The following is a 23,678-nucleotide window of genomic DNA, read 5'->3' as shown; positions in this document are numbered from 1 at the left end:
GCTCCCTCTGGAAGTGACTGTCTCACTCATGGTTAATTCTTGAATCACTTCCCCCAGACCAAAAGCTCCACGAGGGTAGGGCCTGAGGCTATCTCACCCACTGCTGTGTGTGACGTGCCTGACACTTGGCTGGCATTTAGTAAACTTTGGCTGCACAGTATTGAATTGACAGCTTTGTAAAATGCATCAAGATCATTAAGGCGGTGCCACACTCAGAACGCCCTCAGCTCTTCCTCAGTCCTCTCCCTGCACCCCTCTTTGCAACATTTGGTATTATCTAACTTTGTAATATCTGGTATAGCAAAATGACAGTCACTCCCTTTTTTCAAAATTTCCTCAGCTCTTCTTGCATATTTTTTCTTCTAAATTCAGAATTGTTTTGTCAAGCCCCTACCAACTGATTTTTTTTTTTTTTTAAGACAAGGTCTCCCTCAGTTGCCCAGGTTGGAGTGCAATAGCATGATCTAGGCTCACTGCAGCCTCAACTTTCCAGGCTCAAACAATCCTCCCATCTCAGCCTTCCAAGTAGCTGGGATTACAGGTGCATGCCACCATATCTGGCTAACTTTTTGTATTTTTGGTAGAATCAGGGTTTCACCACATTGCCCAGGCTGGTCTCAAACTCCTGCACTCAAGCGATCCGCCCACCTCAGCCTCCCAAAGTGCTGGGATTACAGACACGAGCCACGGTGCCTGGCACCTACCAACTGATTTTTTAATTGGAGTTAGATTAAACATATGGCTTAATTTTGAATTTGTTTCCTAACGATATTAAGTCTTTCTACCCAAGAGCATCTCTCTCCAATTATCCAAGCCTTTTTTAATGTCATCAGTGAGGTTTTATTGTTTTCTTCATTGAGTTCCATTATATTTTCTGTCTGGCCATTGCTGGTGTACAAGCAAGCTGTTAATTTTGTATGTTTTGGTACTGGCCTCTTTACGTACCAATTAATCCTTATAACTTTATTGGTGCATTACCTGGATATAACTACATATGATTTTTCTCCATCTTTGTACTATTTGTGCCTCTCATTTCTTGCCTTCCATTGACAACATCCAGCGTGACATTGGGAGTCTGGTATTGCCTCCCTTCCTTTGTCCTTTTTCTTTTTTCCCAAATTAATGTTTCACCATTTGAAAAAGAATGGTGTCGTTTCTTCTTTTTATAGAGATAGTCTTCATTGCACGAAGAAAATATCATTCTGTTCCTATTTTATTGAGGGTTTTTCCCCAAGAAATTGATTTTGAACTTTTTTCAAAGGCCCTTCTAGTGTCTAGCAAGAGAATCAAATGGTTTTTCTCCTTGACTTTGGAATGATTAATGGTAGATTTCCTAATAGTTAGCCATTGAAACATATTACCCTTGCCCACAGTATGTTCTTTTAATACCATGCTAGTTTTGACTTGTCCATATATTACTTAGAATTTTGGTGTATCACACCCTAAGTGAGATCAGTCTGTAGTCTTCTTTGCATTCTCTGCCGGGTTTTGGTGTCCAGGTTATGCTACCTTCATGATGTAACTTGGAACATCTTCCCTGTTCTATGCTCTAGGAATTATTCGTTCCTTAAATGATTGAAGGAATTATCTGATAAAACTTGTCAGAGTGCCTTTTGAGTTAGTAGTACTTTACAGTTGTTTTAAATATTCTCTCCTTAACTCAATGCTGGTACTCCCAAGTTTCCTTTTTTTATTATTATTATTTGAGAGAGGTTCTTGCTCTATCACCCAGGCTGGAGTGCAGTGGCACAACCATGGCTCACTACAGCCTCGACCTTCCGGGCTCAAAGGATCCCCCATCTCAGCCTACTGAGTAGCTGGGACCAGAGGTGTGTGCCACCACACCTGGCTAATGTTTGTATGTTTGATAGAGGCGGGGCTTTGCCATGTTGCCCAGGCTAGCCTCGAACATGTGGGCTCAAGGGATCTGCCCACCTCAGCCTCCCAAAGTGCTGAGATAATAGGCATGAGCCACCGCACCTGGCCTAAAGGTTCCTTTTAAATGATCCATTTCACTGAGACTTTCACATTTATTACCAATAATTGAATACAGCATTCTCATATTTTTTAATCCCCTCTGTGTTCTTTTTCTATTTTTTTATTGATCAAACATCCCAGGAATTTGGCTGTTTTGTTCGTTTTTACAAACAGCTCTTAGATTTCTTTACCAGTTCTGTTCTTCAGCTTTCTGGTTGATTCATTCATTTTTGCTTCTGTCTCCACTGATTCTTCTTCTTTCTTTAAGTTTACTCTGTGGTTGCCAGGCAGGCTTGTAGAAATAGACAGTGATCTAGTAAGAACCCAAGATTATTAACCCCAGCGTCCTGGCCATTCCTATTCTAGAACTCTGGTGGCTCTATGCTACCACCTTCTCCAACCACCCCCAAGGCCAGTACTCCTGGTTCTATCTCTGTGTTCCTGAATTCCGACCAAAATTCTATCTATTCAAAGGGAACCCCACTCCTCCCTCTACCCAAGGCAAGGTGTAGGGAAGTTTCTTTCTTTCCTCTTTGAATCAAGCAGGGAAGTTTCTTTCTTTCCTCTTTGGATCAAACAGGGGTCAGAGAAGAGAGCTACACATTTATGTTGGAAGCAGTCCTCCAGACGTGCCTCCGCTGGAGCTCCGTGGACCTCCTCCACCCCTAGTGGCCTGACTTGTGACAGGCTTTTCTGCCACTCCCTGGCATTCTCCCCCAGGGCTTCAAACAAAGAAAAACTGACGCGAGGACTCTGACTTTATTGTTTTCGGTCTCTGTGTGGTTTGGCATTGGGTGCTCTGAGCTCATGTTATTGAAACAGCTCTGGACCATTGGAGGATGAGATTGTCTCCCTAGGCAGTTGTCCATTTAGCTTTCACCTCTGCCTCCAACTGTGTCCCCACAGATCAAGAAAAGACTTGAAATTCAGACTGAGTTGATGGAATTATGAGCAGCCCCTGAGGAGCTGTGACAGGAGCTACAGAGTTCATTTCTCACAGGAAGGCCATGGAGTTTTTCTTTTATCCTCTGCCCACCCCACATGCATCACAAAAATTCTACCCCACTCAGGTCCCGGGACCCACACCATTGCCTTTCGTACATAAGTACCAATTTGTTCTATGCTCTGGTTCCAAGAAAAATCTTTTCTATTCTAAAGTACTGGGATGCTTTCTTTTACTGAACAACAGGGAGTTCCAGATAACTCTAGGAAAATGTAGCTGTCCACTTCAAGAAAAATCCATCTCCCCCATCTCCAGGGACAGTGTTTTTAGTTTAGTTTAATATGCAGGTATGTTTACATCTCACAAATCTTCTTTGAAAGTGTATAAAGTAAAAGTTATAGATAAGGAAGAACCCTCAATTCCACTAAAAATGATACTTATTTCCTGGACCCAGAGCTAGGGGTAAGAGGGAGGGTCCTCCAGACCCTCATTGCTTCTTCCAGGCCCCTCCCCACAGCCAGGCTGGGTAGGAAGGGCCAGAGCTCTGTGGAGGGTGCTGGAGCCTTGCCTACCCATGCTCGTCTGGTGAGTGGGCAGGCTCATACCCCCAACCCTGAACCTGACTGCCAGGGCCCATGGCTGAGTCACTCCAAGCTGAGGAGGGCACACCTGGCCTTTCACCCATGTTCCAGGGGTTGAGAAGTGGAGAAATGAGAATGGCCCACTGGAAAATGAATGAACTTCTCCAGAACAGAGGCCCTGCCAGTCAGTGCCATAAGTGCTTTCTGATACATTTCCTGCAAGAAATTAACCCCTATCCAATGGCTTTCTGATAACAGAAAGGAAATGTATCTAAATTTTATTCGGAAATAAATTTCAGTGGCTGCTGCTCTTTACATGTAGCAGCTGAACAGCATTAAATATTTGGATGGTCTTCTGATCGTATTTAGAATAATGATGAAAGCCATGAGTCATAGGGTACAAAGTCTGACATGTTTATTATCTGCAATCCATTTTATAGCCCTTTCTTTTAGAGCTTGAGTTGCTGGACAGGATTATTGTAATCTGGTTAAACACAGAACTCCAGTCACCTCTTGGGTTCACCTCCTCTGGAGCAGGGTCTCAGGTTGGGCCACAGGCCCAAGTCCAGGTCAGGGCCATCTCTTTCTCACCAGCACTGACTCTCACCCACAGTGCCGCCAGTCATCCGTGTCTATCCAGAGAGCCAGGCACAGGAGCCCGGAGTGGCGGCCAGCCTGAGATGCCATGCTGAGGGCATTCCCATGCCCAGAATCACTTGGCTGAAAAACGGCGTGGATGTCTCAACTCAGATGTCTAAACAGCTTTCCCTTTTAGGTAAGAACTGCCCTTGGTAGAGGTCTATGCGATATTCCCATTCAAATCAAGCTGAGACTCCAGGAATGGAAATGAGAGGTATAATTTGTTTATAAGTCAGACAGGTTAGGAGTGAACAGATGGCTCCCAAATTTCCCTGTTATCTGGGCTCACACAGGTCTTTTGGGGCTTTCCGAGAGCAACGATGAGAAGCTGTCACTCAGGTCCAGCTCACCCTCAGTGCATTTCAGATGTACCAGCCCTTCCTGGGCGTATGATCAGGGCTGCTGGCTGCCCAGGGGCTGGGCAGCCCTAACACTCTCAATGGCCCTGTAAAGGAAAGTGAGGGGGTCTCCAGCTGAGCAGTCCATCCTGAGCACTGTCCTGTCTGCAGCCAATGGGAGCGAACTCCACATCAGCAGTGTTCGGTATGAAGACACAGGGGCATACACCTGCATTGCCAAAAATGAAGTGGGTGTGGATGAAGATATCTCCTCGCTCTTCATTGAAGACTCAGCTAGAAAGACCCGTAAGTCGACACGCGTTTATGCTTCTCACTGAGCTGGCTGGGGCATGTTGGGTGGCAAGGGAGGGCACCAATTGACCAGGGCCACAGCTGCCAACCATGAGCCCGTGAAGACAGGGGTAAGCCTCATATCCCTCTTTGCATAAATCTGGAATTGGAGGGCACCCAGAGGTGAGCAGGTCTTCCCTGGCAACCTAGACAACTCTGGAAACAGACAGGGAGATTCCCTGGACAGCAGACAGAGCCCAGGAACACAAGGAAACCCAAATAGTCGAGTCCCAGCTCTGCTTTTTACTTGCTGTATGCCCTGAACCTCTACCTTTCATCCACAAAATCTGTTATACTATCCACCCACCAGGTACTGATGTCCCACAGTGGCCCAGAACCTGACCTGTGCACACATGCACACCACTGGGAGTGTGGTAGCCTTTACGCTAGGGGTCCGGCCCATCGGTGTGCTAAGCGTGCTCTCCTCATAACCACTGCTCCCCAGGTAGGCCTGCAGGTGTGATTTCATAGACATGGGTATTAATCATGGTCAAAGACTCCAGGCTAAGCCATTTTCATCAAAGTAGATAATCAGAATATTTCACATGGTCATCTTAGGAGAATCCTAGTTGAAAGTCACTTCTCCTGCTGGTAGTCCAGGAAATCTGGGAGAGATGTTGCTTACTCTTGATCATCCATAAGATGTGAGAAATTCCATTAGCTTCTGTGGTCCTAGGGCATGATTTCAAATATTCACTTAGGAATCAAAAGGGTCTGGAGACCTGAAAGCATTTGTTCATGTCCAGAGCTTCCCCCAAGATACTGTTCCTACGGCAATGAGTGGTATAGATTCTGTAAGTGATGGACTAGGTACCAGGATCTTCGTAAGTGGAATCACTACAGTGAAGGTTTAACACTGCTTTCTTCTTTTTCCTTCCCTCCATCACATTCCTGCTTTCTTCATTCTCTGCTGCTGCAGTTGCAAACATCCTGTGGCGAGAGGAAGGTACCAAGCTTCATTGTTTTGTGTCATGCCTGTGATCACGTGTGTGTGGTTCTATGATGGGCCGTCTTTCCGTGATCTGCCATCAGCTTTCCCACACACAAAGCAGCCTTACAACTATGGGAGCAGGAAGTCAATGTCAAATTCAAGTGGCATATGCATTAAATCAAATTTAAAATGTACTCATGTCTTTAATGAGAAATTTTAAAATGCAAAGCTTTCATTAAAAGTGGCTTGTAACCTCTGCTGAAGCAGAACAGTTGGTAGGGGTTCCTGGTAAGATCTGGGCCTTAAACTTTTTTCCAGTAGCTGACTGGTGTTGGGTTTAGTGCTTTGCTTATCTTGTGTGGTTTTAAAAAGAAACAAAAAGTTGTAGATCTCTACTAGATAGTCACTGTACCTTAAATATGCTTTGATTGAGGAAATGCTGAGGAAAAAAGCTGCCATGATTTCTGCCAATGTATATTTTTAAATGTATAGATGTTCAGAAACATATTTATCAAGCAAATCTTTAGTAAGTTAAGCCATATGAAGTTTATCAAGCAAATCTTTAGTAAGTTGAGCCATACGAAGTTGCCATTTTTGTGCATCAAAGTGGTCTAATATTGACAATTTCATATGGCTGAAAATATAGTGGACATGTGTGGGAGCTGGTGGCAGAGCCTGAGTCACTGTGTGGGGTGCAGGTGCAGGTGCATGCCTGGGTCCCAGTCCCCACTGTGTCCCCACAACCAGATCTGAGTCCAAATCCCCTTGTGGCAACTCATTCTCCAGCTCAGTGGGCAGCAGCAGGAGGTACCATGTGATTGATGGGTTAAGCACAAAATCTCCCTGTTTGAAAACCAAGACATTTCCCATCTCATTTTTTCCTCAAGAACTTCACACGGTGTTACCTGCAGTCTGGCATATGCATGCAGACACATACTCAGAACAATTTCCTGAACATCAGGCACTAAAGCTGACATGAAAAGTCTGGGAACAAAACAAAGGCAGAGCCCAGAAAATGAGGAATGCTGTCAATAGCAACAGTCGCTGATCACGGCAGCCCCTTAGGCTCTCACAGCTGCTGAACTAGCAGCACCTAGGCTGAGATGCACAGTCACTCAAGTGTTTAAGAGGTGGTGTTTTCCTTAGGGGAGGTTACTACAAAGGTTCTCAAGTTTCAGAAGTAGAGACCTGCCAAAAATGCGAGAGGCCCTATGGGATGTGAAATCAGCTGTAAAGACCCAAGTGCCCGCTAAAGACCCACAACTGCCTTGGGGCATAGGGTTGGCAGGTATATTGAACAATTGAGCAATGAACAAATTCTATCCTGCCTGGGTAGCTAGATGTTTGTACCCTTCACTCCTGAAACTGGAGGTCTGGAGATAGGGATAGGGAGCCAAAATGAAGAGACCAGCAGGCCTCAGGGGACACTCAAGTCTCAACAGGAGAAATGAGATGAGAGCAGACAAAAGCAAAAACAGCTCCCTCGGGCCCTCTTAGCAGAAGCTACACTCAGGCAGCTTCCAGGGAGCTGGATCAGGAGGCTGGGTATCCCGTGAAGTCAATTACTTGTTGAATGACTGTTTGTTGAGCCTCATATTCCAGGGCTGACTATGAGCAAGGCCAAGGTACTGCACTCAGCCCAGAACGTAGCTACAGCCACAAACCCCATGTGGGCTCTATTATGCTTTCAATCATGTTTGTTCTTCCAACTTCCAATTTTCTAAGCAGCCTTGGGAGGCTGTTCCTGGAGTTTGTGGCTTAGTGGGGATTTTGACCCCCTCTGGCCCCTAGGTTTGCGTGGAAGCAGTTTGCCAGGTGAAAGAATACAGAAGAGAAGTTCCTGCTGTGGGTGAGATAGATGGGGTCAGGGCAGGTGTATGCTGGAGTGCTGGCTCCAAACACCGAGATGCTGTGGAGCTAAGACTGACTCTTGGCGGGAGGTGAGCTTCATCTGGCTTTCGAGAAACAGGCTGCCCAGTGCCCCTGATTCCCCAGGGATTGCTTATGGAGAGCTATGCTGGATACTCCCTGGTGTTCACAGCTCCTGAGAGGCTGGGTTCCAGCTGCTCCTGGTGGCAGGAGTCCTCCTGCCCAGAGCTTGTCTCAGCACAGACGCTGGAGGCGGCTGAGGTTTATCATAGAGTCAGCCCCTTGTTCAACAGCAAGGACCACTCACATTAGTGCCTCTGGGTGCCAAGGACCCAAGGCCCAGAAAACTGCATGCAGAGTTGTTGGAAAAAAGTAAAACAGTGATTCCTGTTTTGTTGTTTTCTAACTCACTAAAAACTTGCCCAAATAGTCCATTAAACCAGCATACCAGTTTTCTCAGCATGCTAAAAAAAAAAAAACTAGAAAAGAGATTTTTCTACATATTTACCCTAGAATTTACAGAGATCTTAATGTTCTAGATTTAAAAGAAATGAAGAAAGGAAGGGAAAGGGGAGAGAGGAATAAGGAGACAGAGGCGGGAGGAGACAGAAAGACAGGGAGAAGGAAAGAGGGAAGGAGCGCTCTAAGAGCTTACATCTCTTTGTACCTTGTTCCCCTTTTATAGAGACAGAACGAGGGACAGAGGCCAGAAGGCAGGGCCCAGGCTCTAGCTCCAGCTCTGGCACAGAGACGGGTGGCCTCAGACAAGTCCCTTTCCCTCCTTGGACCTCAGTTTATCTTTAAAATAAGGCTGAGCTACCTGGTCCCCAAGGCCCCTTCTCAGCTGGTTTGCTTAGACCTTCTCCCCAGACAGCTACAGCCCTGGGCCGGGGTCGGGGCAGGCAGGGGGGCATGACTGGAGTGTAGGTTCTGCTGCCTGGCACGGGCTGCCCCAGAGAAATGGTGGGGGGCACGGGGGGCGGGGAACAGAAGTAAGAGCAAGCTGTCTGTAAAGAGGGGTTGGCCAGCACAGCCAGGACAGAGTTTGGGCAAAGGGCAGCATTCTTAGACTCCACATTCCAGGAAGTGACACTGTACATACATGGGTTTAAAAAAGCAAATGAAAGCCTTTGCTGCTTTGGCATCCACTGATCCATCCTGATGTGACTAGTATATAATAAACAATCAAGGGAGGCTTTCCCTTTCAGAACAGGAAAGGTCAAATGTACGTCAAAGCCAAGGCTTTTATCTGAAAACCTGTGGCCAACCCTAGATGACTTAGGGCAGCTGTACGTAGCCTGTGACATGCTTTACTGATTCATAGTCCTGGGGGCCCTCTCTGCACCCATCCAGCTACAAGCTGGCTGCTCATTCCACCCCCACCCTGACCAGGAATTGCATCTCGTGCCTGCACCAGATGCATCCACGTGGCCGGTTTCTTGTGTGTTCAGTGCTGCGTGTGACCCTGCCCGGGGGCCGACTGCTTGGAGGACATACCCGTTCCATTTGCTCCTCCCAGGCCTCAGCGTGGGAAACATGTTCTATGTCTTCTCCGACGACGGCATCATCGTCATCCATCCTGTGGACTGTGAAATCCAGAGGCACCTCAAACCCACAGAAAAGATTTTCATGAGCTATGTAAGTATCTGTGCCTGGGGCAGCTTCTACATCATACACAGGCAAAATTCTAAAAGTCCATCTTTAACCAGGCATGCCATTCGATTTCTAAAATTCCATTTGCTATATGTGGTGTGGTTCCAAATTTTTTCCCAGGCTAAGAGAGGAATAGATGAGGCTAAGAATTTAAAATTCTCATTCCTTCATCCAGAAGCCACTTCTCTGCACTGAGCCTCAGGTGAGGCCCAGGCGGTACAAATGGGTTCCTGGCCTCCAGAAATTCACAGTCAAACGATGGAGACAGCAATGTGAACAGACATCTGCCAAACAGGTGTTTTCTCAGTAGCCTTCAGGAAACTAAGGCCAGGTGGAAAATAACGATGGAACATTCAGTGGGCAGAGGCAGGAGAGATGATTGCTGATAGAGGATCCAGGAAAGCCCTTCCAGGATAGCCTTAGGAAGCCTCCCCCAGGGCTGTGGCTCCCACACCAGGCCTCTGTTCCTCTGGCTCGTTTCCCACTTGGCCTTGCGGGATCCCCTGAGCGCCTTGAGGACAGGACTATAGTGTTGAATCCCAGAGGGTCATGTCAATCCCCCATATGCCTTCCCCTTGAGGATACAGTGTGTCCTCAGTTGTACAAAACGAAATAACTGCACAATTCACTCAGTGAATAGTTATGGGCTTGGAGCCCATGGAGGAAGTGGGCTTGGCCCAGGCAAGTTCCTAAAGCATTGCTGTGCTAGCTATTGGTATATCTCAGGCTGTTCCATTTCTCACATTTGTGGCTTTGGGAAAAGCTGTTTTCCAGGCTGTTTCATTTGAGTTAATTATCTTTTAGAAGTGTTATTTCCCATCAATGTTCCTTCCATATATTAATAACAGCTATGAAGCCAGTTAGAAAGGTTCTAGCAATTAGGTTTAAATAATTTCACTCCATCACATTGGCACAAATTTCTCATATATTTGTAGTAACCTAACCTGCAACTTGGAGGGACTCTCTAAAATCCTAACTGGGATTCAGTTTTCCTGGCTAAGAAGCTAGACACAAGACACAGAGAGGTCCTGAAGGTGTTTCAGGCAATATAAGACTAGTGAGCTGGGGAATGATCCCAAAGAACGATTTTCCATCTAGAAAATGCTCGAACACCTAACGAGAGTTACAATGGGACAAGCCTCTTCCTGAAGGGCTGGTGAGTAGGAGATTGGTGCATCCCACGTCAGGCCTCTCTGCTGGCTTAGATGTCTACTTTTTCCAGAAGGAAGCAGCGTGATGTCACAGATAAAGGCATAGGCTTCAGAGTCAGGTAGACTTGGGTTCAAATCCCACCTCTGTAGACTAAGTGGCTTTAGAAAAGTTACCTAGCCTCTCTAAGCTGCAGTTGTCTCATAGGCAAATTGGGATTATATAAGGATTAAATATGAAAACAAGAGTAAAAGGAGAGAGACTAGTTTCAAAGCTATTGCAGTCACCTAGGAGAGAAAGGAGGGTGGCATGAGAGAACCAAGCAGGAGCTGGAGAAGAAGGGTCTGAGATAAAGACAGATCTGGGTGCCATTAGCATGTGAGTGTTGGCCAAATGCGACAGACAAGGGCATGTGCAAGTGATTTGAGATGGGTATCTGGAACAGAACCCTGGGGTCACCAACAGTTCAGGGACAGGCAGACTAAGAGGAACCACAAAGAAGATTGAGACAGAGTTGGGCCACAATCGCAAGGAAAACCATGAGACTATATATCATCATGTAAGACAAGGGAAAAGAAGGTCCCCTTTTACACTCATTTATTCTGTCAACAAATACATTTTAAGCACTGACTCTGTGCCAGGCACTGTACTAGGTGCTAATCATATAGCAGTGAACCAAAGACCTGCCCTCAAGGAACTTACAATCTAGTGAAGGAGGAAATGCTGTGCCCAGGTAGACAAATGCATGCAGAAAGCCAAGTGGTAAATGAAAAATGCAGCTGGTAAGAGAGTAAGGGTACAAGGAGAGCTGAGATAGACGAGGTCAGAGAAGACCTCCCAATAAGGTGACACTAAGCAGAGACCTGAAGGAAATGAGAAAATAAACCCTGTAGATATCTGGGGAAGAACATTCCAAGCAAAAGGAACAGCCAAGGCAAAGGCCCTGGTACAGGAGAGCGGCATGATTGAGGAGTGCTGAGCACGCCCATGGCGTGGAGTGGGGTGGATAAGAGAGAAAAGCAGCAGACCGAATGTAGAGGGCCTTTTAGGAAAGACTTGGGATTTTATTCTGAACAGGAAATAATGTTATTGGGAGTGAGGGGGAATTGAGAAAGAGGAGTCACATGATCTGACTTGAATTTTACAATGATCCCTGTGGCTGCCGTGTCAAGAACAGGTTGGGAGGCTAGGGTGGAATCCAGGAGCATATACGGATGCTATAGCAGTCACCTAAGTGGCAGGTAGTGTGGCTTGAGCCAGGGTGATGGAGCAGAAATGGTCAGAGCCTATTTCTGGATACATTGTGAAGGTAAATCTGAAATGACTTGTGAGACATTGGATGGGGCCTGAGGTTAGAGGCATCAAGGATGGCCTCACTTCACTAGATTGTAAGGTTTCGGCCTATGGAAGTAAAACAGCAGAACTGCCAGGTTTTCAGTAGAATGAGCAGGATTAGGAAGTAAAATCAAGAGTTGATTTTGAACAACCAAGTGGAGCTAGGCAGTTGGTTATTCAAGTCTGGAGTTCGGGGAAGAGGCCTGGGCTAAAGGTATGAATTGGGAGTTGTGAGCACATAGACTGTATTTAAAGCCATAGGTTTCAATGAGATTAACAAGGGGGTGGATTTTAGAGAAGAAACTTAGGCGTGAACCCTGGACACGCTAGCATATAGAGATCAGCACACTGAGCAGAGTCCAGCAACAGAGGATCAGCCGCCGAGGGAGGATGGACGGGAGGGAACAGAAGAAGAGTCAACACAGGTTTAATGTAATAAGTGAGGAGTCCATGTTGACCTTGGGGAGAACAACGTCAGCTCTGAGGACTAGAGCCAGAGCGTTAAGGAGCACACAAGAGGTGGGAAGTGGAGAAGGAGTATAGGCAACTGTTTCAGAAGTTTGGCCATGAACAGAAGTTTTTAAAATGAGGATGAGGAGAGGGAGAAGGTAGCGTACAGAATAGAAGAACGTGGACCTGGAAGCTGCTAACTGAACGGGTGCAAAGGGGGTTTTAGCCCCAAAAGATTAAAGGAATGTTAAGTGAGAAGTCGGTGATGTTGGAGGGCTTGGGTGCCCTGTTCTATGGATCCAAAGGATTCTAACAGAGAGGAAGAAAGGCACAGAGGAGGGTCAGGGGAGAGAGTACCTAGAGATGTTGGAGGGAAAGGGCAATTAAGAAGATATATGACAGCCTATCTCCTTTGCAGGAAGAAATATGTCCTCAAAGAGAAAAAAATGCAACCCAGCCCTGCCAGTGGGTATCTGCAGTCAACGTCCGGAACCGGTACATCTATGTGGCCCAGCCAGCACTGAGCAGAGTCCTTGTGGTCGACATCCAAGCCCAGAAAGTCCTACAGGTACACCTCTTTAATGGAGTGAGGAAAACTTCGAATTCTGGGGCACAGCCTGCCACGTTCTTCTTTGCTTTCTGCATACTCCCCAGCTGCTGTGCCAGGTGGTCAGACTGAAGGGAGAAAAGATTCATGTGTAATTATTCATTAAGTATTGATTGTCTACTATGTAGGGAAACAGCCATGAATGAGCAATAATGTCCCTAGAACTCATATTCTAGTTGGGGAACAGACCATAAATCAGAATTTTAGAGAACTATAAGTAATAAGGACTATGAAAAACCAGGTTCCAAGCAAAAGAGGAACTGGAAGACTATTTTCAATTGGCCTTCTCCCTCAAAGTGAATGAGATGCCAGGTAGGACCGAGACTCTGAGAGAAGGCACAGTGATGAGGGGTAGAGTGGGAGGATGAAGTCAGGCCAAGCAAGGGCCCACTCACACAGGGCCTCGGAGACCAGTCAGGAGCTAAAACAAAGCCCAAAGTGAGGATATTTCAGTGAGAAAGTCACAGAAGGGCTTTCATCAGGGGATTGATCCAATCTGACTTAGATCTTTAAAGAATCAACCTGGTGGTTGTATTAACAAACAGGGGCTGGGTGTGGTGGCTCACGCCTATAATCTCAGCACTTTGGGAGGCTGAGGTGGGCGGATCACCAAAGGTCAGGAGTTTGAGACCAGCCTGGCCAATGTGGTGAAACCCCGTCTCTACTAAAAATACAAAAAAATTAGCCAGGCGTGGTGGCAGGTGCCTGTAATCCCAGCTACTCAGGAGGCTGAGGCAGGAGAATCACTTGAACCCGGGAGGTGGAGGTTGCAGTGAGCCGAGATCACACCACTGCACTCCAGCCTGGGCAAGAGAGTGAAACTCTGTCTCAAAAAAACAGGAAGATGGAGCAGGGATCTGGTCTGATGTAATCCAGGCAAGAGATGACAACAGCAGTGGGAGTGGTGAAAAATGATCAGTTTCTTGACATATTTTAAACATGAAGCCTGAAAGACTTTCTGATAGATTCTTTCTGACAGGTTGAATATAAGGCTTGAGATAAAAAGGATTTAAGTTGTCTTTTAACTTAAGCAACTATAGGAGGGTGATACCATTTACAATGTGTGGTAGGCTAAATAATAGCCCCCAAGATGTCTACATCCTAATCTGCAGGACCTGTGGATGTCGCCTTATACAGCAAAAGGGACTTTGCAGTTGTGTTTAAATTAAGGATTTTTAAATGAGATTATCCTGGATTACCTGGATGGGCCCTGAATGCAATCACAAATGTCCTTATAAGAGGGAGGCCAAGAAAAATTTGACTGCAAAGATGAAAAAGGCAATGTGAGAACTGAAACAAGATGCTGAGTTGCTGTCTTTGAAGATGGGATGAAGGGGCCAGAAGCCAAGGGATACAAGAAATGCAGCTCTGGAGACTGGAAAAAGGCATGGAACCATACTCTCCCCTAGAGCCTCTAGAAGGAGTGCTGGTTTCAACTGATTTTGGCTTTCTGGTCTCCAGAACTGTAAGAGAATAAATGTGTTGTTTTAAGCCATGAAATCTCTAATAATTGGTTACTGCAGCAATATGAAACTAATGCACTATAAGAGAAGAGACTTCGGGCAAGGCAGGGAGCAGATTGGGGGATGATTTAAGTTTAAAATACTGTTAGATGTGTAAGTAGAGAAGTCAAGTAAGCAGTTAGATAAACAGGTCTGGAGTCAAAGGAGAGGCCTAAGCTAGAGATATCGATTTTTGGGTATCGTCACCACATGAACTGTATTAATCCAGAAAACTGGATGAAATCACCAAGAGGTGGTATAGACAAAGAAGAGGTCAAGGTTGGAGGCCTGAAGCACTCCAACATTTAAACATCAGTAAGGAGAGAATAAACCAATAAAGGAGACTAAGGAGGAGTAACCTGAAAGATAGGAAAAAATTAGGATAAAGAGAGATATTCTTGAAGCTAAAAGAAGAGTGTGTTTCAAGGGAGAGTTATGCTGTGATGAGCATATGTATGTTATGAAGACTGAGGACTGACCATTGGATTTGGTACCATAGAGTCGTGGATCACCTTGGCAGGAACAGATAGGATAATGGTGGAATGCAAGCTTGCTGGAGTGGATTCAAGTTAGAATCGTAGGTGAGGAAATGGAGATGGTGAATACAGGCAATCATATGGAAGGGTTTTGCTGTAAAGGTGAGTAAATGTAAAGAAATGAGGCAATGCCTGGAAGGGAATGCCAAAAGAACTTTTTTAAAGTAGGTGACATTACAGCACTATATGCTACTGAGAATAACTACTCCCACAATTCTTCTCTTTCTCTCCTGCATCCTCATCGTGCATTGACACTAGGCAGGAGTCAATGAAATCCAAAGCACACAAGGGGAGATCTAGCTCCAGATAAAATCACATCCTTTCATTATAACAGAAGGAAATGGAATATCTTACATCCAGGCACAAGTACAATAGGTGATGCAATGGGTGGTAGTTAGATGAACTTCTTTTTGAGTTGTTTTTTCTCAGTCAAGCCTGGAGGTTTGAAGAGAGAGGTAAAAGTTGAACATGAGACTGAACTGTCCAGGCAAATATGATAGGACTGCTGGGCAACAATGAGGGCCCACTTAAGAACTGTGGGTATAAATTTAAAGTGAGACCAGAGTTGGATCTCTTCAACAATCCTCAGTTTCCCCAGTAAAGGCTTGTTATATGAAGAAAGTTGGAAATAGCCAGGGTCATGTTTCTCTTGGCAAATACAATGGGACATGTTCCAACTGTCTCTTTGTTATTGATTCCCCTGGCCAGAGAACATACTCTGAATAATATCAATCCTTTGAGATTTATTGAAGCTTGTTTTATGACTGAGCTTATGACCAATTTTGGTAAATGTTCCATGTGTACTTTAAAAGAATGTGCATTCTGATGTTAGCTACGGTATTCTATATATGTGTCAATTATATCTACTTGGTTCATTGTATTGTTCAGATCTATCCTTGGTGATTTTCTTGTCTGCTTAATCCATCAGCTGCAGAGAGGTGTGTTAACATCTTCCACTATATTTCTCAAAGTTCTACCCATTTTTGCTTTAAAATTATATCATTTTCCTTTTATTCTTACAAAATATCCCTCTTTGTCTCTGGTAATGCTGCCTGCCTGAAAATCTATTGTCTAACAAACACTAGTATAGCTAAATCAGATTTATTTTAATTAGTGTTCTCATGGTATAATTGTTCCCTCCTTTTAACTTTCAACTTTTCTATGTCATTATATTTAAGGTCCTCTTTTATAAAGCCATGTGTAGTTGGGTTTTTATCTAATTTAATCATCTTAGTGTTTTACTTGGAGTATTTGATCCGTTTATGTTTAATGTAATTAATTATATAGTTGATTTTTATCTACTATGTTACTTTTATTATTTGACCTACCTGTTTCTGTTGCTTTTTTCTCCTTTTTGCTTTCTTGTGGATTTGCCAAGCATTTTAATTATTCTGTTGTTGACGATGCACTCTTTTATGTTGTTAACATAATAGTGATTACAACACACATCATTGCATCAATACAGTCTCATACAAATTGTTACTGAATATCCCCAATAATGCTAGAACCATAAAACACTTCAACTCCTTCAACCCTCCTCCCCCTTACTTTTGCATTGTTGTGGTAATGAATTTTATCTGTATATGTAACTTAACCCCACAGGACATTAATTTATATTCACCCACACATTTGCCATTAATTCCTGAATAGTTCTAACACCAACTTTGCTTAAAGATCTGTTGGAAACAGAGTCTCACAGTTTTTCTTTTCAAATATCTTTACTTTGTATTTCTCAGGCCAGGCACGGTGGCTCATGCCTGTAATCCCAGCACTCTGGGAGGCCAGGGCAGGTGGATCACCTGCGGTCAGGAGTTCGAGACCAGTCTGACCAACATAGTGAGGCCCTGTCTCTACTAAAAATACAAAAATTAGCTGGGCATGGTGGTGCAGGCCTATAATCTCAGCTACTTGGGAGGCTGAGACAGGAGAATCACTTGAACCTGGGAGGCAGAGATTGCAGTGAGCCAAGATTGCACCAGCCTGGGTGACAAAGGGAGACTCCGTCTCAAAAAAAAAAAAAAAATTTACTTTCTATTCTTCACTGAGTATAGAATTCTATGTTGGCGATTCTTTTCTTTCAGCATTTTAAGGTATCATTTCATTATCTTCAGTTATTTTTGTTGATAGTCTTATTGTTGCTATTTTGAAGGTGCTGTATCATTTTTCTCTACTTTCCAGATTTTTCTCCATGATCTTTAGCAGTTTATTATGTGTGTGCATATGGCATTCTTTGTAGTTATTATGATTTGGGATTTACAAAGAATATGTGTATTTCTTGAATATGTATGCTGATATCTTTCAAAAGACTGAAAAAAATGTCAGCCATTATTTTTTCATATATTCTGCTGCCTCGTTCTCTCTCACCTCTTCTTTGGGAACTCTGTTTAAAAAAAAAAAGTTAGGACTTTCCATTGGGTCCCACATGTCTCTTTCTGCTTCAATTTGGATATGTTCTCTCAACCTATCTTCTGTTTCTAATAAACCTTTAATGGCAAACACTCTATATAGAAGATTACACTTTCCTCTGCTAGGCAAAGACAGTAGAGACTGAGTAGAAGCTTCTGTAGGGCTCAGCCTGCCTCTGATTTGCCCCTAATCCTAGGCCTTGTTTGCCAGAATCAGATCTCTTGGCTGCCATAGCCTTGCTGCTCAGCACATTGAGACTGTGAAAAATTCTGTCCTGAATTGAAATGATTTTTGGCTTAAGTTCTCCAGACTCCTGCTCCATACCACCTTAGAATAAGAGTATGAAATCCAATGGGAGAAGGTTAAGCAGAAAGGAGAGAGAATAGCTAAAGTCCAAACTTGAGGGAAGTTGAACAGGATAGCTGGAGGAGAATGTGTTGTCAAGATGGTATCATTACTGATGGGTTAGGAAGCCCTCAGTAGAGGAAGACAGTGTCAGGTGCTAAAGCCTTTGGTGAATGAAGAGAAGCTGGCAGGAACAAATACAGGTAGCTGGAGGCTACAAAGGACTTGGGGTATGTAAAGTCTAGAAAATAAAAAACCGCCTCTACTTAAGGCTCAGGGGACAAGAGTTTTTAATTAAAGCAAGAGAGTAAAGGGAGACTTCAAAGATGGTGATGAGTGGAGAAGAGATATATTTCAGCAGGGTGGGAAAATCAAAAGTTCAATTCTCTATACGTTAGGTTGAGATCATCAACAGATGAATGAATTCTAGAGTCATCAGAGTATAGACGGTTATTAGAAGCCATGGCATTCCAGTCAAAGGTAAAGTCAGAATGAAGAGGAGAAGCCAGGGAGGTGGGAGGCCACGTGAGGTAAGGAAGGGTATGTAAGGGTTTAATCATGTGGAATCTTACTGAAATGTCAAATAGGATTACAAAATGACCTCTGAATTTGGCATGAATTCAGAAACTTGGTGAAAGTGAGTTAAGGAGAAGTGCTTACTTCTTTAGAAAAGTTTTGACCAGTGGAGGCAGAGAGGATGCAGTTTTTCTCCCCCACATCAGAGAGACTAGAATACTAGAATATGGGTGGGTGAGATAAAGTATAAGTTATGGTGGCTGAGGTGGGGAGGAGGAAAAGATCATTGAAACCAAGAAGGAACTAAGGAGGGCTTTGGATGACTCTTCCATGTGGATTGAAGGCACCAAACTTAGTGACCAAGTGAGTAGTAGAGAGGAAGACAGCAAAGGGAGGACTAGAATGTTGACCAGTGACAAGAAGAAGAGCAGGGGGCCATAGTCTAGTGACATGAGCATTATAGAACAGAGTTTTTGAGCTTGTAATCTATATTATAAGAAGTAGAAAACAGCTTTCATTTGACAGGGCCATAGGAGAAGCTATATCATCAGGGGATAGCAGTACTGCAGTTAAAAAAGAGCACATCTGCTGATGCCATAGTCTGAGACCCAGAGGCGCCAGTCAAAGCCTGTGCAAGATAGAAACTGCCCAGAGTAGAACAAAGATAGATAGAGAGGGGTGATAATGGATGATCTCAAAGTCCACCTCAGATGACCTAGGAGGAAGGACCAACTCACCAGAATCTAGGCCACAGAGTAGTCTAGGGAAGGATGCTGAGGGTCCAAGACTTTCAGGAAGAATGAAGGAACCCTGGAGCTGGTTCCTGAGTGAAAAACTTAGCCTCTGTGTTCAGACTTTTGCCGTGTTAGTCTAGGTCCCTTTAAGTAAAACATGCAGGAAAATAAGGAACATTATTGACCACTAATTTTATGCCTCTGGGCTGGGCGCAGTGGCTCACACCTGTAATCCCAGCACTTTGGGAGGCTGAGGTGGGCAGATCACCTGAGGTCAGGAGTTTGGGACCAGCCTGACCAACATGGAGAAATCCCGTCTCTACTAAAAATACAAAATTAGCAGGGCGTGGTGGTGTATGCCTGTAATCCCAGCTACTCGGGAGGTTGAGGCAGGAGACTCTCTTGAGCCTGGGAGGCGGAGGTTGCAGTGAGCAGAGATCGCATCATTGCACTCCAGCCTGGGCAACAAGAGCAAGACTCCATCTCAAAAAATAATAATAATAATAATAATAATTATGCCTCTGAGAAGAAAGCCAGAGGGGAAGCTTCTGCCCTGGGTTCCCAAATGGAACCATTGGCAAGGCTTCTAGACTGGCTTTCCCCTCGCCCAGGAGTGATGCCCATGCATACAACGCCCAGAAATGACCATCATGTCAGCTTTCACAACATGTCACTATTTTTTTTCAAGTCCATAGGTGTGGACCCTCTGCCGGCTAAGCTGTCCTATGACAAGTCACATGACCAAGTGTGGGTCCTGAGCTGGGGGGACGTGCACAAGTCCCAACCAAGTCTCCAGGTATGTTGAGCACTTGGAGGCTGATACCCACACTCCACTGAGAGAAGAACTCTCTCCCTATAAAATAAGTATCTCCTGCTTCTCCAGGTAGCTAATTACATTTGTCCAAAATATATCCATAAAGGCTCAAGGAGAGAGGAGGAAAGAGCCTCAGGCCAATGCCCCTCACAGGCAATTGATGACAGCAATAATGATGATGAATGGGATTCTGACATCACAACAATCAGAACATAGCACCCAATCCCCATCCAGCCCCACAATCCTGCCTCTCTTGAGCCAATAGCTCCTGGGTCCCAACAGAATGAGGCTCTGGGGTCTAGAAGGGAGGCTGGAGAATAGTGTCAAAGCAGGCAGCAGATGTTAGCCAGTGAAGAAGGAGAAGCAGCAGCAATTATATCTGTAAACAAAAGCCCACTTACCAAGTGCTTACAGTGTGCTAGAGTACAGAAAAGTTCCATAATTTGCCTATGGTCCACCCTAGACAGTGTGGCTCTGGAGCCCAAACATCTAGCACTCCCTTGGGTAGAGCTTGAGCTCCAGAGATCCGTGGGATCCCTTCCCCCATCAGCCAAGAAAGGTCAATAGCAACCCTGACTTGAGTAATTTGAGTATGCCCTGCCCAGACTTGCCCATCAGGGATCCATAAGAGGAATGAACCCTATAAAGTGATTTGAATGCCTATTTTCTCAATTCTCCCAAAGATGGTGCATAGAACCATTCTGGGTGCACAGGAGAAAAGTTAATTCATTACGTATAATGGATGCCTCTGGAGATTAGGGTCTCTCTCTCTCTCTCTCTCAGAACCCAAGGTGAGAAGGGCTGCAAATGGAGCTAACTCCCCTCTAGAACCCTCTGGAACCAAGACTGGCAAGAGGGCAGAAAGACCAGGGTCTGGAGAAGCTTCCTCCTAGGGACTGACCAACTACCTGCACCTCTGCATCACTCACAACTTCAGTTTCTATACTCTGAGGCCACTGTCACACTGGGGAAGCCACCAACCATTCTTGGGCCCAGTGAGCTGACAAAAAGTAGTAATAACCTATCAGAGAGCCTGGACACCACAATAAAGGTCACTCAGAACACAGTACCAGCCCAAAGAAATACAGCTGCCAGAAATACCAACAAAAAATAAGAAAGCACTTCAGAAAATTCAAGAGGAGGGGTCACCAGAAAAACAACAAAAAAGATTTCCCAGTTTAAAACTGCAATAGATGAAAAACGTGAACAGGCGCAGTGGCTCACGCCTGTAATCCCAGCACTTGGGGAGGCCAAGGTGGGCAGATCACCTGAGGTCAGGCATTTGAAACCAGCCTGGCCAACGCAGTGAAACCCCATCTCTACTAAAAATGCCCAAACTTAGCCAGGCGTGATGGTGCACACCTGTAGTCCCAGCTACTCAGGAGCAAGGAGAATCGCGTGAACCCTGGAGGTGGAGGTTGTAGTGAGCCAAGATGGAACCACTGCACTCCAGCCTGGGCAGCAGAGCAAGACTCTGTCTCAAAAAACAAAAAAAAGAAAAATACGTGGTTTCTACTGAGACCGAAAATAGTAGCCTGAAAGATAAAGAACAAGAAAAGCTCTCTCAAATCACAGAGCAAACCCATGAAGAGGTTGGGCCGTGAAGTGGGAAGAGCAGAAGTTTAGAAAGAAAAGATAACTATTAGAATGGAGTCAAACATTAAATAAGTTTCCAATAAAACATTCAAGTTGAAGAAACTTAATCCTGTAGATTAAAAGGAATCTACAAGTCCAGGCTAAACTGATGAGAAATGACACATCTCTTCACTAGTGATAAAGTTCCAGAACTCCAAGTTTTAAGAAAAACTAATCAAATTGACAGTGGACTTCTCACCTGCAATAGGAGCTGGAAGACCGTGGTATTCCATTTACATGCTCCAAGGGTTCTATTCCCAAGCAAGACATCATTTACCTGTCAGGACAAAAGAAAGATATACGGGTATGCAGGAACTCAGGGAGCCCATCACGCATGGGCCACACCTAAGGAAAGATACTAGACAAACATCAGATGAGCCAGAATAGAGACATCAAGGTGGACAGAGATAGTGGCAAGTAATGAACCAGGAGAGGAAGATCTAAAATTAAAAGTAAAATGGATGAGGAGAGGCTATCTGGCAATGTACAATAAGTGCTAGGTGAGGACATTTGAATGACGAGAGAGACAATGAAAGAAATTCTGGCACCAAGCTGTAACTAAAGATAAATTGTTTCAGTAAAAAGAGTAGGAGCCAGGTGCAGTGGCTCTTACCTGTAATCCTAGCACTTTGGGAGGCTGAGGCAGGAGGATTACTTGAGCTCAGGAGTTGGAGACCAGCAGGAGCAACCTAGGAAAACCGCGTCTCTACAAAAAAAAAAAAAAAATACAAAAATTAGCCAGGTGTGATGCACCTGTAGTCCTAGCTACTTGATAGGCTGAGACAGGAGAATCACTTGAACTTAGAAGGTGGAGGCTGCAGTGAGCCAAGATCATGCCACTGCACTCCAGCCTGGGTGACAGAGTGAGACCCTGTTTCAAAAAATAAACAAAAGTAGGGAGTATGCAGAAAGGGGGAGTAAAAATACTCAAAACTTCACTTTAAACCTCACTTTATTGGGATAAGAGAGGATACAGAGAATGTTGTTTGAAATTGGTAGTTGAGAAGTGAATATCTCATTATACCAAATATGACTGAATTCCCCAATTAAAAGCAGAGATGAGCAGACTGGGTTTAAAAACTAGCAATAACTTTTTTCCAAGAAACACACATAAAGTGATAATAAAAGGTTGCCCTTAAAGGGGTGAGAATAGTGATGACAGGTGAACAAAAAAGCATGCATGCATGGTAGCATCAGGCAATGTAGAATTTAGGGTTAAGAGCACTAAGCATGTTGAGAGACAGTAGGTGCTGAACAGCTGATCTATATCAAACAACATAACAAATACATAAAACAAGAGTGATTAACATAGAAGAGCTTGATTTAAAATATACGAAGAGACAAGATGACAGGAAAATTGAATATAAACAAGAAGTTTGGTTTAATAAAAATATAGAAAGCCTTTCATCAGTCAAATAGAATTTTTTAGTATGTCTCCATATAAAAAAGTATATCACTAAAGAAACTTTAAATTTTTGTAAAAGTAGATGTTGTAGGCTATATTTTCTGATAAGTAAGAAAACATTCCTGGATATATCTATCTATTGGATCAAAGAGGAAATTAAAAGGAAAACTACCAATGGTCTCAAAAGCAAAGAAAAAGAGACTATTTCGTATCAAAATTTACAGGATACAGAGAAAGCTGTACCAAGGAATTCTTGGGGCTTAAAAGCCTGAAAAGGAAGTATTTAAGAAATTGAAAGAGAACAAAACTTGCAAGAAAGAATAGAGACTAAAATTAATAGAAAGCAAAACAAAAAAGATGAATCCTTCACAACCCCAATAAAGAAAAAAGCAAACAAAAATAGACAAAATGAGGAATGAGAAAGGGAATTTTATTGCAGATACAGGAGGATGAAAAGACGAAAAATAGGCCAGGCGCAGTGGTTCATGCCTATAATCCCAGCACTTTGGGAGGCCGAGGCGGATGAATCACCTGAGGTCAGGAGTTCAAGACTACCCTGGCCAACATGGTGAAACCCTGTCTCTACTAAAAATACAAAAATTAGCTGGGTGTGGTCGTGTACATCTGTAATCCCAGAGACTCAGGAGGCTGAGGCAGGAGAATCACTTGAACCCAGGAGGTGGAGGTGGAGGTTGCAGTGAGCCGAGATCACGTCACTGCATTCCAGCCTGGGTGACAGAATGAGATTTTATCTCAAAAAATAACACTACATTGAAACTCTGAGGCAACAAATTTTAGAACCTAGAGGAAATGAGTGAATGCTTGCAAAATGTTTTAAAAAAATTGACTCACTTATGAAAAGAGAAACTTGAGCTAGAGTAATTACCATGGATTTTTTAAAGAAAAATCTACCATAGAAAAATGTACAGCTGAGTTTTGTCAAGTCCTCAAAATTAGGTAAT

General features: G+C 44.2%; 1 protein-coding gene and 1 long non-coding RNA gene across 5 annotated transcripts in view; one reads left to right on the top strand and one right to left on the bottom strand.

Moving 5' to 3' along the window:
• The window catches only part of LOC129059707 (uncharacterized), a 162,408-nt gene that overhangs the window by 50,107 nt on the left and 88,623 nt on the right, over positions 1-23,678 (bottom strand). For 2 of the 3 annotated variants that reach the window (XR_008525735.2, XR_008525736.2), the window contains 4 exons: positions 21,925-22,017; positions 21,511-21,588; positions 9,127-9,234; positions 4,256-5,759 (listed from right to left, as the gene is read on the bottom strand). This is a non-coding gene — a long non-coding RNA (uncharacterized LOC129059707). Of the gene's footprint in view, positions 1-4,255; positions 5,760-9,126; positions 9,235-21,510; positions 21,589-21,924; positions 22,018-23,678 lie in introns of those variants that run through there. The other variant, XR_008525738.2, reaches the window with a different exon arrangement.
• Positions 1-23,678, top strand: part of FSTL4 (follistatin like 4) — a 413,592-nt gene that overhangs the window by 376,791 nt on the left and 13,123 nt on the right. The window contains exons 9-14 of one of the 2 annotated variants that reach the window (XM_024247171.3): positions 4,115-4,276; positions 4,650-4,784; positions 5,749-5,775; positions 9,149-9,267; positions 12,635-12,784; positions 19,551-19,658. In XM_024247171.3, coding sequence (XP_024102939.2) covers positions 4,115-4,276; positions 4,650-4,784; positions 5,749-5,775; positions 9,149-9,267; positions 12,635-12,784; positions 19,551-19,658 — 701 coding nt within the window. The remainder of the gene's footprint in view (positions 1-4,114; positions 4,277-4,649; positions 4,785-5,748; positions 5,776-9,148; positions 9,268-12,634; positions 12,785-19,550; positions 19,659-23,678) is intronic. The other variant, XM_054556514.2, reaches the window with a different exon arrangement.

The sequence above is a fragment of the Pongo abelii genome, chromosome 4, assembly GCF_028885655.2.
Source record: "Pongo abelii isolate AG06213 chromosome 4, NHGRI_mPonAbe1-v2.0_pri, whole genome shotgun sequence".
Lineage (NCBI taxonomy): Eukaryota > Metazoa > Chordata > Mammalia > Primates > Hominidae > Pongo > Pongo abelii.
This window is presented reverse-complemented; position numbering and strand designations above follow the sequence as displayed.